This window comes from Hemibagrus wyckioides, linkage group LG02 (assembly GCF_019097595.1).
Source record: "Hemibagrus wyckioides isolate EC202008001 linkage group LG02, SWU_Hwy_1.0, whole genome shotgun sequence".
NCBI classification, from domain to species: domain Eukaryota; kingdom Metazoa; phylum Chordata; class Actinopteri; order Siluriformes; family Bagridae; genus Hemibagrus; species Hemibagrus wyckioides.
The window spans coordinates 21,778,737-21,793,958 of NC_080711.1; the positions used below are offsets into that span (position 1 = coordinate 21,778,737).

The 15,222-nt window shown below is 37.8% G+C and overlaps 1 gene segment (V, D, J or C); it reads left to right on the forward strand.

The window, feature by feature from the left end:
* The first annotated feature begins 12,268 nt into the window (after positions 1–12,268).
* Positions 12,269–12,994, forward strand: LOC131342838 (immunoglobulin heavy variable 3-74-like). The segment is given in 2 exon segments: positions 12,269–12,377; positions 12,470–12,994. Coding segments are annotated over 2 exon segments (363 nt in total).
* The last annotated feature ends 2,228 nt before the right edge of the window (positions 12,995–15,222 follow it).

A 15,222-nucleotide genomic window follows, 5' to 3' on the forward strand; every position in this document is an offset into this window, starting at 1 on the left:
TACAGTCTAAACACTCAGCTAATTATTTAACAAAAACTAATAAAAAGTTTACTCAGTTCATTGTTATGAAGAATATGTTGCTGTTTGAAATGAAAAATGTCTGAATGTCCAGTTAACATTCCATCTGTTTCACATGTTTGAAAGCAGTTTTTACTTCATATAACTGAGTTCAAATTGATACAATAATTCCTCCAATAATGTTGAGTCAATAAACAACAAGATACAAAGAGAGGTATTAGAAGAACAAAACACGTCCACACATGCTACTGTATCCCAGCACCCTGTCCTTGATTATTTTCATACAACATCATGCCCCATGTGTTTTATTCCTTACTTATTCTGTCACTGAGATCTTCTGCTTCTGCTGTATTTTAGATAAAGGTGAAATTATTCTCAATACAGGACCAAGTTACTGATTTCTGATTCATAGAGAGGACAGCTTTCTCTCGTGTGAACGAAACAGCATGAAACACACCCAGAGTCTTACAGGAAGCTTTTTCTCATCTCAGCTGTTCCTCTGTGAATGTTTTTATATCTCTAGTGGGCGTGTCATGCAAATGAAATCCTGTATTTGAACCATTTATACTGAAACATTCAGCCCAACAACATACCAGCAGTTTGTGTTCATTTACAGCAGCAGGAATCATTTTAATTCTTTGAGATGGGACTAGGCAGTGTTTTGAGTTACTTTTCTTTAGCAATGTTCATTCAATGTTAGTATAATTATTCATTTCATATAGAGCATCATTTTAAGGATTTTCATATTTGCTTTTTTAACATGAACATAAATGTTTGTATGTTCTTGCAGATTCCTGCAGTCAGACACTGACCGAGTCTGATCCAGTGATCATCAAACCTGATCAGTCTCATAAACTGACCTGCACAGCCTCTGGATTAGACATTAGTAGCCATTACCTGGCTTGGATCAGACAGGCGCCTGGAAAAGGACTGGAATGGGTTGCAAGCATCTACAGTAGTAGTAGTTACATATATTACTCCAGCACTTTTAAGGGCCGTTTCACCATCTCCAGAGACGACAGTAAGAAGCAGGTGTATCTGCAGATGAACAGCATGAAGACAGAAGACACTGCAGTTTATTACTGCGCCCGTGACACACAGTGATACTTCCCCTTAGACATCAGTATAAAAACACATACTTGCTCTAGTCACATGATAAACCCACATTTTCAGATCCAAGGAGGTCAAAGGAACAAAATGGTGTTTGATTTCCCTGTGTGTCTGCAGTCTGTGTATATGAAATCATCTTTTAACATCTCATTAATACGCATTCAGCTTGAGTTACAGTGATACACAGTGATGGATTAAAAAGACATGAGATCTAATGAGTAAAGAGCAGTGATGAACCTGACAGCATGAAACACACCCAGAGTCTTACAGGAAGCTTTTTCTCATCTCAGCTGTTCCTCTGTGAATGTTTTTATATCTCTAGTGGGCGTGTCATGCAAATGAAATCCTGCATTTGAACCATTTATACTGAAACATTCAGCCCAACAACATACCAGCAGTTTGTGTTCATTTACAGCAGCAGGAATCATTTTAATTCTTTGAGATGGGACCTGACTGACTCACCCCAGTTAAATGATCCGATTCTGCATATTAACTCATGATTCATGAGTCCAAGGTTTTTTTTTATGAAACAATACAGAACATTATATATTATACATTAACATTATTGCAGTTCTTAAACATAGCAGAGAAAAAGCAGACTCGCAGAGCCGGGTCATAGACTGATTCAGCTGATTCTCAGTGGACTCGTGGAGCCGGGTCATAGACTGATTCAGCTGATTCTCAGCGGACTCGTGGAGCCGGGTCATAGACTGATTCAGCTGATTCTTAGTGGACTCTCAGAGCCGGGTCATAGACTGATTCAGCTGATTCTCAGTGGACTCGTGGAGCCGGGTCATAGACTGATTCAGCTGATTCTCAGCGGACTCGTGGAGCCGGGTCATAGACTGATTCAGCTGATTCTCAGCGGACTCGTGGAGCCGGGTCATAGACTGATTCAGCTGATTCTCAGCGGACTCGTGGAGCCGGGTCATAGACTGATTCAGCTGATTCTCAGCGGACTCGTGGAGCCGGGTCATAGACTGATTCAGTTGATTCTCAGCGGACTCGTGGAGCCGGGTCATAGACTGAGGCCTAGTCCACATGTACACGGGTATTTTTAAAAACAGAGTTTTTCCTCCTTCATTTTTAAAAAAAAATCTTGTCCACATGAAAACGCAAAAACGCAGTCTGAAGCACTGTCAAGAGCATGCCAAACCAACAGGTGGCAATATAATCTCAACCGTAAAGCCATGTTGGCCAATCAGAAGCCTGAGAAAAATGTTATTACCGGTTCCGCTAGGCTAACAACATGGCACACCGAGGAAGGGGAGAATCATATGTGTGGACTGATAATGAAGTAAAATTATTTCTTAACGTCACAACTGAATATAAAAATACCAAAACACAGGAAAACGTGGACTGGGAGTCTTGTCAGTCCAAGTACGCTGACGTCCTAGCTCTTTTCCTTGAGCAGTACCCTCCTGAGACGTCCACAGAATTTCCTCATCGCAAAGAGGATATAACCAGGGCCATCATCACCAACAAGCTAAAGGTGATACGGGGGAAATACTGACAAGCGGTGGACTCCGGTCGGAAAAGCAGTCACGGCAGAGTGGTTCTACTCTACTTTGAAGTATGTGAGCTGATAAGGGGTGGTTCACCAGCAACGACTACCATTTCATCTGGTATAGAAACGACAGATGTTATTACGGCTTCTCATTGCAGATCGGATTCTGCATCTTCATCTACACTTGACTTGTCGTTTGTGGAAATGTCTTCTGTGTCTGATAAACTTCAAGAGTCTGACGGCAGCAATTTGGCCCCCTCGGTGGTGAAGGAGAGAAGAGAGCTACTTCATGTATTTTAGCGTTTAATCGTTGATCATTAAGCAAATGCATATGTTTATAAAAGTAAACTGCAGACTAACTCTATATGCCTACCAGTACTGTGTAGAAGAATATAAATATCAGTAAAAGTAAAAGTGCAGAATGGCCCCTTTTAGAATAACAGATTTTTATTTTTACTGGATTTTAAGTATTGTTGTATTAATGTGCTCATCTCTTTAGTGAAACATTTGGTAAAGGTAGGGCTCATCTTACTTTTTATACTGTTGAGTATTAATATTCTGAATCTGCAAAGTAACAACTGAGTTATCAAATAAATTTACTGGAGTAAAAAGTACAATATTTGCCTTCAAAATAGAGTAGTACAAAACGGAAATACCCAAAATATAATTACCTCAAAACTGTACTTAAAAGGATAGTTCACCCAAAAATGCAAAATCATTTACTCACCCTCAAAACCTGTATGAGTTTCTTTGTTCTGTTGAACACAAAATAAGATATTTTGAAAAAGTTGGTCCCCTAACAGCTGATGGCACCCATTGACTTCCCATAGAAGGAAAAAATACAATGGAAGTCAGTGGGTTCCGTCAACTCTCTGGTTACCAGCATTACTTAAAATATCTTCTTTTGTGTTCAGCAGAACAAAGAAACTCATACAGGTTTGGAACAACATGAGGGTGAGTAAATGACAGAATTGTGTTTTTTTGGGTGGACTCTCCCTTTAAGTACAGTAATTGAGTAAATATACGTAGTGTATATGTAGTTTTAACATTATGTATGCTAGCTTGAAAAAAAATATTTTAATCTACTCTTTTCAAGGCAAAACTCAAAGCACACAAACAGGACAGACTTAAAAGAAAGCTTCCAGCTGAGACACAGTTGCTGTATGCAGTCGAAGAAGACATCCAGATGAAAAAGAGAATTTTGGACATGATGGAGACATCGAAGAGGCATGCTTCTGAAAATTTCAGGAAATTATCTACTAGTCTTGAGAGTCAATTGCAGATGGATTTTCACTACTGAGACAAGTTATAATGCATCCACTACCACAACCATTCAAAGTGCCACCATACCAAACCAGGGGCCCTTATGGACACATCTATGCATCTTCACCACCACTCAACATTATAGCTGCCACATTTCCACCCAACACTACACCTTCCACATTTCCACCAAACACTACTATAAGTCTATCACCACACACGCCTGGCTCTACCTCACCTGTACAGAGATACGGGCAGTTTTCCATCACACAAGCCCTTTTTCAGGATGACATTTGAAATTCTTGCCACAAAACATTAGAAGGCTATGGTTTGAGCTGCATCTTTGTATTTTATTCATTTTTATTTATTGTTTTTTATTATTATTAATATACTTTAGAGTCATGACTAAGTAAAACTTTGTGTTTAAAGACTGTTGCTGAAATCCACCTGTTCTTGAGTTGTTGAAGGTGTTGTGTTAGCTGTTAGGCAGCTCCGATATTCTATATACAAAACAGCTAGCACTGGAATATAAGAAGTCTTTAATGGGCTGTCAAACCTTTTAAATTTTGTTGTACAAAAAAGTTTTTCTGTAAAGACAGCTCATTTTGTACTATCTTGTAATTTGCAAGTGCCTTCCTCATTACATGGGTTTTTGATTTTGTTTCTTAGTTGCTGTCTTGGCCCGCCAACAACATGATTTTGCCACCTACTTTATTTAACCCTCAATTTTAGGTTATGAGGTCAGGTTATGCTACTTTATTTTATTTTAAGTGGATGTTGGTGACACCAAAATGAGCTGACAATGCTCATTAAGTTCATTTGTTAAATTGTGCTGAAACAGTATTCAGGCAAGTTATGACATTTTGTGCAGTGGCTGTTTCAGTGCCAACAATATCAAAAATTTATTCAATAAAAAAAAAAAAGTTCAAAAACTGTACAGATGTCCATGTTATTATTTAACATAAGATTAATGCTCTGTGCTATAAGTGCTGTAATCTCAAGAACATGACAACCACATACAGCTTTCATTTTAAATAAAATTGTGTTAACAATGATTACCTGTGGGAATGGAAAAAAAAAAACGTTTAACTTAACACACTTTTTTACATGTTCAGGTTTGACTGGCATGTAACACACACATACAGTGCAGAGAAGACTGGTATAAGCAGCCAACAGAAAGAAGTCATTTTATGGATCAAGGAATTCTGTAAGCACTCTCCTGACCCTCTTCCCCTCTCCTGTGATGCAGTCGGCTCTGAAATAAGTCTGTGTGTCTGGCTGGTTGTCCTTGTCATGCTGAATTGACTTGATGTTCTCGCCCATCATCTCCTTAGTGGCCTCACAATAGTTATGGAGCACAAAACAGGCACAGATGACAAAGGGAAGGTCATTTAGATTAATGTCCATCTCCCTGTCCAACACAAACCGTGCTTTCAGTCATGCCAAAAGCACATTTAATGAACATTCTAGCTTGACATAAGGACAGTCCAAAATACTGTTCCTGAACAATGCTCCCCCCATTTGCATACTCCTTCATCAGGTAGGGATATGCCTAGGCAAAGGATATGCTGGGTCCCCAAGAAGGAAAACTGGAATGGGTTCCTCCTGTTCTAGAATTTGTTTTTTTGAGGAAGGGATTGTGCCATTTTTCAAATGTGTGTTGAGTATGGAGTTTGCAAAAATAAGGGCATCGTGGACACTACCTGGCCATTTCACAATGACATCAAAAAATGAACACTTGTAGTCACACGCAGCCTGAATGTTAAGAGAGAATCTCCCCTTTCTGTTCAAGTAATCCATAGCATTTGTGGATGGCTGTCTTATTTCCACGAGTCCCATCCACAGCACTGATGCACTGAGGGATGCCATGGGCTCGGTGAAAGCCTGCTACAAGTTCCTCTACTTTGGACTCAGTGACAGGTAATTGTATATAGACAGGGCCCAAATGGACTGTAATAGCTTCACACACTTGCCTTACTATTTTTGACACCACCTGTCTTGACAATCCAAAGGCGTTTGCCGTCTTCCGTAATCTCCCCATGTCAGCTAACTTTTTTTACAACGCTGACAGGTGATCTCATTACAGTTGTCTTTTCTTCAATGTGTGGGTGAAGCAGCTCACTCAAAGACAACAGCGATGTCCTTGACATGCGAAAATTCTCTCGCCATTTTTCAGAAATGACCATTTCATTCTCGAACTTCTCCCACCAACTAGAGTTCAAAACCGGCGACGATGGCGGCGAGATGGGTGTCGAGGGAGAGTTGTCATAAGCAGTGACCGGCGTAGGATTGCGTTCTGACATCTCTGTTCCGCAATGTAATGGAAAAACTGGGCATGTATCTGAATACATGTTAGAAGCCCTGTTAGCGCAGTTATCAGCAGCAATATTTTGGCTACATCCGCCATTGCACAGACTTGTTTCATGTAAACAAAGAAGACAGTGGCGCACAATCTGACATCAAACAAAGGAAACAACGGCGCGTACACTGACGTCACAAGCCAAAAATCTCCGGTTTCTCTGTCTACACGATAACACTGAAACCGGAGTTTTTAAAAAACTTCACCCTGGCAGGAGTTTTCAAAAATGTTCGATTTCAGTGACCTGATGCTGCGTTTGCATGTGGATGAACGGCCAAACCGCATAAAAAAAGCTGCGGTTTTAAAAATACCCGTGTTCGTGTGGACAGGGCCTCAGTTTCTGCAGATACTGTACACTGCAGTCAAAACTTGTTAAAAAACAAAACAGAAAAACAATGATCTATCCATTAGAAAAATGTATTTTTTAAACAACAAGTTTTATGACAATATGATGAAAACAAATAAAGACTATTGAATTTGAAATTTATGTTTTAAAAGTTTTCAATAGAATCCTTTATGGAGACTTGTGGCCTTATGACTGTCAGGGCACTACAATTAGGGCCACTAAAGTAGGGGTGTCAAGCTCAGAAAAAAAGAAGTTTATTATAAGAACTTGTGCCAATCAAATGAGAGGGCTATCTTAAAATGTTTAAAGCCTTTTACTAGCATTAACAACAACAACAAAACAACTTCCCTGCTTAATCCCCCCTACCCCGCATCACCAACACACCCCTGCCCACATGTAGCTGAAATTAAGTAGATTACCTTTATGTGTAAAATATTTTGTGGATCTATTCTCAAACATGAGATTTGTATATATATATATATATATATATATATATTTGTTTGATATTTGTTTGTTTGTTTTATTTAACTTCTTTGGAGTTTTTGACTGTTGGTTGGTTGTTTGGACAAAACAAACCTTGCAATTAAACAAACATTCCCTGATTTTCTTTACAGAACAAACAATAAAAAGAAATCATGACAATAATCAGAGAATTACTCCTGTATAAAAATAATTGGTAATAAGTCCTGTACAAATCAATCATATAATATATAACATTCACATGATGACAGTCATCTTACCTGTTTTTGCGGGAGTCTTCTATATTTTGTTGTTAAGAGTCGGTTGTGGGTCATCATCATCATCATCATCATCATCATCATTCAAATGATTCTTCAGTTTTCGTTTTGATGCCATGATGACGTTTGACTTGAAAATTTCTGCTGTCATGATTCTAAATTAAATTGAAACTTTTGAATTGCTGGGTGAAGTGTTTCCTGATTTTCCTTGTCAGCCAATCAGAGTTGGGGACGAAATTTATACCGCGCGTGTTTGCTCGTTTCACTTGAATGTAGGTGCGCGGTGCTAGCGGTCGAAATGTCGTTCCAGTTCGCTATTTTTTACCTCTTTAATAAAACGGTAAAGGTGGAAAGTACGTCGCACATTGTTGGTTATTCTGACCAACAAATTAACCAAGTGACATCCGAGCCAGACCTTGACAGCGACGATAATTGGCATGAAATAAAATGGCCCAGCAGAAAAGAACCAGAAAAGACAGTGCCAGCTAAAGTCCTGCTATTTGGGGGTTAGTGTTTTTTAGCTAACTTATAAGCAATCTGTTTATTTGTATAAAAAGTTCCCATAAAGGTTGTTTTGCTCTTTTATATTAGATTCTTTCAAAGAACTCCTCACAAAGAAGAATTTGTATATTTTGGGTAAAGATATTTGGACCGAGGAGGAAAGCAGAGGCGCACGCATGAAAAAACAAAATACAGACCAAGCCAACAACATGGTGGAGCCTAAAAAGGCCAGAGTGGTGAGTGGATATGAATAATTTCGACAAACGCCATGTTTTCAATTTGACAGTCCAGTTTTAGACATGTTTTATGTACAATATGTGTGGTACTGTACATGCTTACATGCTAGGAAATGCAGGTAATGTTAGCTAGCAGAAAGTTAATGCTTTCTTGTACTCTGAAGTTGGAGTCCAGTATGAGTAAGGCGTTTTTCTCCGTGGGACAAAGACATAATCACACCCACTAAGCACGCCTCTCCAAAATGCATGAGGATTTCTTTCACATTGTGAATATATTCTTGTCCATATTTTCTCTCTTTTTTAAACTATACAGTACACATTTTCTGGCAGGCAGTGCAAGCCAGAATTAAAGAGGCAGCCAAGGGCCAGGTGATACAAAACCTGAAGACTTCCCTTTCAAAGAAGAGGGCCATATCCACACAAGATCACCACATCAGTTCTGACGATGAAAGGCCACAACTTAATGATGGTGTAAGCTTTCCTGTGCAGTTGGCTAAATTTTATGTTGTGTGGTGCAAAGTGCTTTATAATAATGCAAATATCAACAGGTGTGGTATACTGAGACAAGCAATCAAAGATACAAGAAACAAAGTTTGAGAATTTTATTTTTTTTTTACTTTATAAACATTTTTATCCAGGAAATGCACACAACAGCAGCTACAAAAGTTGTTACCCGTGGCGTCATCTCCTGATCTTCACCACAGTTCTGATGACGCCACAAACATAGGGAGTCCACAACATCCTGACATTGTAAGTTATACTTCCGCATATCATAGCTGTTTGCTGTGTACTCTCTCAGACATGTTTTCTTTGTGTTTTATTGTCATTCACAGCTCTGTGTCCTTTTCATTTTTCAAAATTCCAGGGATGAAGAGATGCGTTTACCCTCAACTCAGAGAATGGCAAGTACTTTTATATTGGTGCTTTTAATGATAGGTCAAATAAAGTTTTCACATCATTACATTGTATCCGACTGTAATTTCCCTCAAGTCATAATACAGTAAGTCCCCTATATACAAACATTCAAGTTACAAACTTTCGAAGATACGAACATGCATTCGTGCATGTTCAGTCGTGAAAGTTAGATCACATGTTCGGAGTACTTTGTCACGTACATGCAGCGTGCATCCTCTGCAATCCCAGGATGTTCGGAAGCAAGCGTAAAAGCAGCAGGATTGAAGCTGGTACTGCTAAGAAGCGGCAAGCAATAATGATGGAGACAAAAGTGAAAGAGAGAATAGAGAGAATGGAGTGAGGTGAAAAGATGGCAGACATTGCTCGATCTTTTCAGACATTGCTCGTTCTTTTCTTTTTTGCTCGTTCTTTTTTTGTAATATACTCTGTATAGCCAATTGCGTTAGTATCCTTGTACCTAGACAATGTTTTTTGAACTTACGAACAAATTGGACTTACAAACGAGCTCTCGTAACAGAACATGTTCGTATGTAGGGGACCTATTGTACAATCTCATGTTGTCCCTCAGTCTTACTTAATTTTATTCATCCAGATTTTACAAGATTTTTTTATTCTAAACATTTGTGTCACTCTATATTACAAGATATTAGTCCCACTGTTTGGTACTGTGTTATACATGTTAATATGGTTTAATGTGATTAATCTTATTCAAACAAAAAAGCCTGGTATTCCATTGGTCTTTATGTTGCAGGAGTTATATGATAATACTGGTCATGGCATGTGGGAGTAGATGAGATCATGGCATCCCTTCATGGTAGGTGTTCAGATGGGCATGGGTGGGGTGACAAAATACATTGTGTTCATTGAATTAATGAAGGAGTGTATGGAGTGTGTTTGGACATTGATACCTTCACCCAGTGGGACCCCCTCATCCACAACCTCAATGTTATCTTTCTCATAGAACTATGAAACTGAAATGGTGCGTTACAATTAACTGATGAACGCATCTATTTATTAATAGTCATTGTTCATTTGTGGATATATAGAACGCTGAATTTGCACCACTTTGGCATCATAGCTTGGTGATTTACATGGTAAAATATGTCAGTAAATCCTGATCTATGTGTCTGATTTCTCAGACTCGGATTAGTTTGCTATATTCATTTAATTATTTGCAATTAACCACATAGTCAGCAGAGGGCATAATCTGACAATTTCTCTCTCTCTCACACACACACATTTGAGGTTATAATAATCTGCAAGTTTATTCAACTTCAAGAAACATACATAGATGCTACAGTATATATGAATTAGGATTTTAATTTTCACAATTTATTTAACAAGGATGTCAGTAGGGTTTAAAACCCATTGTCCATTTGCATAGTGGAGATATTTTGGGTTGATTTGCTTAGCAGTTTTGGAGTGTATTTGTATGTTAGGCTCTGATACTTACAGCTGGGGTAAGAGATTAGAAACTATGAACATGAACTTTACCCAGGAAAATGTGCATTTCAAATAGTCTAACTGTAACCTATCACTAACACACAATGCAGTAGGTATCTTATTTAATCATTAATAACCTTGACTAATAACGTTCTTGTTGTGATTTTCATGATGAAGAGGAATTGTAGGCCATCCTGCCCTAAAAACACTGAGTTCCTTAATAATTAGTTACTGCATATCAATTAGTTAAAGATCTGGACTCTGAACTGAAAGGTTTTTATCAATTTAAATGCTTAAAAAGAGTCCTAGAGTCATTAATTACATTGAATTAAGCTGCAGGTGACTGGCCACTACAAGGACATCAGTAGTGTTTAAAACCCATTGTCCATTTGCACAGTGGAGAGATTATGCTGGCTGTTTACAGAGTGTACTGACTTTAACAAGTGTAGTTATTTGTTTGCTTTTTAATTGAAGATCAGACATTTTACAGTTCATGCAGATGCCCTTATAATTCCAGAAGGTTGACAAACTTAAATACATTTATGAATATTATTTGCATTACAGTTTAATGATTGTTATACAAACAGGATGCACCTGTTCTTTTAGCTGCCCTGCTGCCTGTGGTTTCTTACAGTGAAACTACCATAAAATGATTTACAAAAGAAATATGAAAAACAAATTCATATATTTATATCATTTGTTTATTTTATTTAATTGCATCATTTTAATTAATTTTATTTAATTGCTTAGAACTAATTCTTATTACCTGTTCCAACTTAGTCTTTTGAAAGTGACCTACAGCTCTGGAAAAAAGACACCACTACAAAATAATCAGTTTCTTATGTTTTTTTCTTACAGGGTCATGTATTGGTAAGATGAACAGGTTTGTTTCATTTTTTGTGAACTGCTGACAATATTTCTCCTAAATTCAAAATATAACTATTGTTATTTAGAGTGTATATTTAAAGGAAATGGCAACATATCAAAATAACTCATGCAGTATTTGCAGAGCTTTAATAACTCAAATAAAACAAAATGCAAATAATTTGTAAAAAAAAAAAAAAGTGTTAATGCTTTGGCTAAATAACATTAAGAAATCAGTATTTGGTGGAATAACCCTGATTTGCATGCGTTTTGGCTCCATGCTCTCCACCAGTTTCTCACACTGCTGTTGGGGAACTTTATACCACTCTTTTTTGCAAAAAAGCAAACAGCTCAGCTTTGCTTGATGGTTTATGACCATCCATCTTCCTCTTGATGACATTCCAGAGGTTTTCAGTAGGGTTCAAGCCAGTGGTATCTTATTTTTTTCAAGGGCTGTATAACAGATTAGGGGCTCTTCATAAGTAACTAAAGACAAATGCAGGCTATTAATGGCTGGAACAAGGCAACATGACACCCCACTGAGAGGAGGGGAGGGAACTCAATGCACCATCTCCTTCAGATGCACATGAATATATTAAACATGGAAACTCAGTCATTCATGGTCACCAGTTCACCAAATAACCCCATTAATATTGTCTTAGCTTCCCCATGGCTGGCTAACCCATTATTCCTTGGAAAAAAGGTGAGGTTGTGTCTTAGAACCCAGCCTGCTTAAACCTTATCTGTCTCTTTCTTCTCAAGCCAATCATGTAGAAGGCCCTAAAACCCAGAACAAAGTGAAGATTTCAACACTTCACTTTCAATACTGACCTCACAGAAGTTTTCAGTCAAGTCACTGTACCAAAGTTACCACCTCACTGACCCTGGAACTGCTCCAATGAGCTTCTGACAGAGAATGCTCATCAACGTCAATGGTTTCTGGCATCATGATGCAAATCCAGATTGCTGAGTGTCACTGCAGTATTTATGTGAAGCTGAGCCAAGTGGAGCAATTGAGTCTCATCAACACTCACCATGAAGATCCCACTCTCTTTATTCCTGCTACTAATCAGCCTCATTGGTGAGTTTCTTAATTAACCTTTGATTAAGTTGTTTATTTGCAGGTATCTGTATTAAATATTGATTAATCTAATATTTTACTTACTCTACTAGGTGTGAAATGTCAAAGTCTTGAGTCATTACAAACAACAGTGCAGAAGAAACCTGGCGACACGCTGAGTCTCTCCTGCAGAGGATCTGGATTCACTTTTAGCAGCTACCAAATGCACTGGATCAGACAGCAGGCAAACAAACCACTGGTGTGGATGGGGTACATCTATACTGATGGCAGTAAAACTGGATATAGTACATCTTTTGAAGGGAGAACAGAAATCACCAGAGATAATTCCAACAGCATGGCGTATCTGAAACTCTCTGGGGTGACAGCAGAAGACACAGCTGTGTATTACTGTGCCCGAAGAGCACTGTAGCAGAAATGTGAGGAAACACTGTACAAAAACACTAGCATTGCTGCTGATTCATTTCATCTGGCCAATAGGTTTCAGAGACCAAACCATCTCTTCTATTTAAATAATGAATCTCCAGAGCAGCATTGTTTAAATAAGGGTTTATGATTTCCTCATTTATTTCATATAGATAATAAATGTTGCATAAATGCTTTTTCATGGAAGGATAATAAAAATGATCATTAAAAATTAGATGATAAATGTTTAGATTATTCATTTATTTCTTATTACTTTTAGTAATTATGACAGAATGCAAACATTTAGTAGTCTTTCATTAACATCAAATGCATTTTGTACTTTTGTCTTCCACTAAAACCTGAAGAGAACTGAATTTCTACAAATAGCTCAATAATGAAACTATGGGGTTTGATATGTGGCTTGATCTGGGGATATCTCAGATATCTCTCACACACACATTTGTGGGTTTCAAGGCAGTGATGCAATTACTTCTCCATTGCAAGTTTCCTTAGAAAATTTTCATTGTGTCTTTAATTTAAACAATTTCAATATTAACATTGAAAAACTCTATTCAAAATATCAAACAGTAAGCAGCACTCTTGTGTGTTGTCTCTCCTGAAGCATCACACACTTCAATTTAATAAATATCATCAAACACTGAATCTCTTATAGCCAAATTCTCACAGAGGACCAACAAATGGAAAAAAAAATATGATAAATAAATAGTTTCAGTCACTGATTACTGAACATATCCAACACTACTGAAAACAAATCAGCAGTGGTGGGCCGTCAGGGTCAGCAAGGCCTTCTCTGCTGGCCTAAACAGCAGTGATCTGAATCACTGACTTGCATTTTAATATATTTAATATATTTTTCCACGAATGTGTATTAAATTATTCCCAATAGTCTATTCTCTACATTTCATAGATTTTCTCTTGGTTGCGCTGCTTCCAGTAGTGTATATTTATGATAAGAATATTTATCCAATCATATTTCAGCCAGTGGCTGACATCATGTGTTCCCAGAATGAAAATCTGCCTTAAGGCCTTCAGAATTAATAGTGCAGGCGCCTGGAGCTTAAAATAAGTGGCAATGAAATTGTTACGTTAACCAATCAGATTTTGAGTTGGCGTCACTGGGGCCATCTAGCAGGCATACGATTACGTCAGCAATTTCCCGTCCTTTGATTGGATAATTGGAGTAGTCAGAAGCAGCGACCCGCCCATATACATTGTTTCTATATTCACTGTGTCTCATTTCGGATGCTGCGTCCTCCGGAGATTGCAGTTTGCTGCTTAAGGCATCAAGAATGTCTTTTTTGAGAAAAGTAACCGTAATAAAATTGACTGTTCCTTGTGAGGTGTGAAATACTGTAGACTAATTTCTTTTTTACTTTGCTATTTAACAGTTCATTAGTATCTATTGCTGTGGCATCCAGGAGCGATTCTAGAATTTTCATTTAAGGGGGGCTGTAGGGTATAATAGTATTCCAGTATACAGCATTCCACTGTATTGCATAGATGTGTATCACATTTGAGTACTGAATAAGCCTGATCACACACACTCACACACACATACACACACACACACACACACACACACACACACACTTGTCCTCTGATCCTCGCTCTGCGATGCCGCGGTCTGCGAATGGAACGAGCTGAAAGACGGGTCTGCCGCCGTTTCATATGAAGTTTAAAGGGGACTGAGGCAATCAAGAATTTGTGTACAGTTTATGGAGAATCGCTGAATTTTAGGAGGGCTGAGTAGAAATGTTAGGGGGGCTAAAGCTCCCCTAAAATGGGCTAGCGATGTCCATGGTGGCGTCATAATGATGGTATAGAGGTGGATTAATTCAGGAAGGACACCAGTGAAGGCCTAGGTGTGAGATGCACGGCCCGCCACTGCAAATCAGTAATCAAATAAAAAAAAACATCAGTCAAGTATTCAAGCACAACAAAGTGGAGAGCTTTGCTATTTGTGGATTCTCAATAACAAATTGTCTTATTAACTTCAAGAAAGAGAAAAGAGAGAGTCTAGTGAAGAAGCAACTGTATATAGCTGCTATAACATAAGTGATAATGGGAAATTAAATGTTTTACAGACATTTCACAATATAATAGAATATAATTATGAACAAAATAAATGTACAACATATTGTTCAGCACTTAATACAACTGGGATATTATAATTAAAGTAAAAACGCTGATTTAGGTTGTATTAGGAAAAAAAATAATAACTTCAAGGTGTGAGCTCTGACATCACGGCACTGTCACTGATCATTTTCTTGTAACAGCACACACCAAACTTTTTTTATCCCTTCTTTCTGTTATCTTATTTATACTATATTATGTGGTTTCCATACTTTTAGGTATTTAAAATAAGAAAGATTAGAAATGTTTAAGAAAAGCTTTTCTCCTATAAAAGAATTCAAAATCTTTT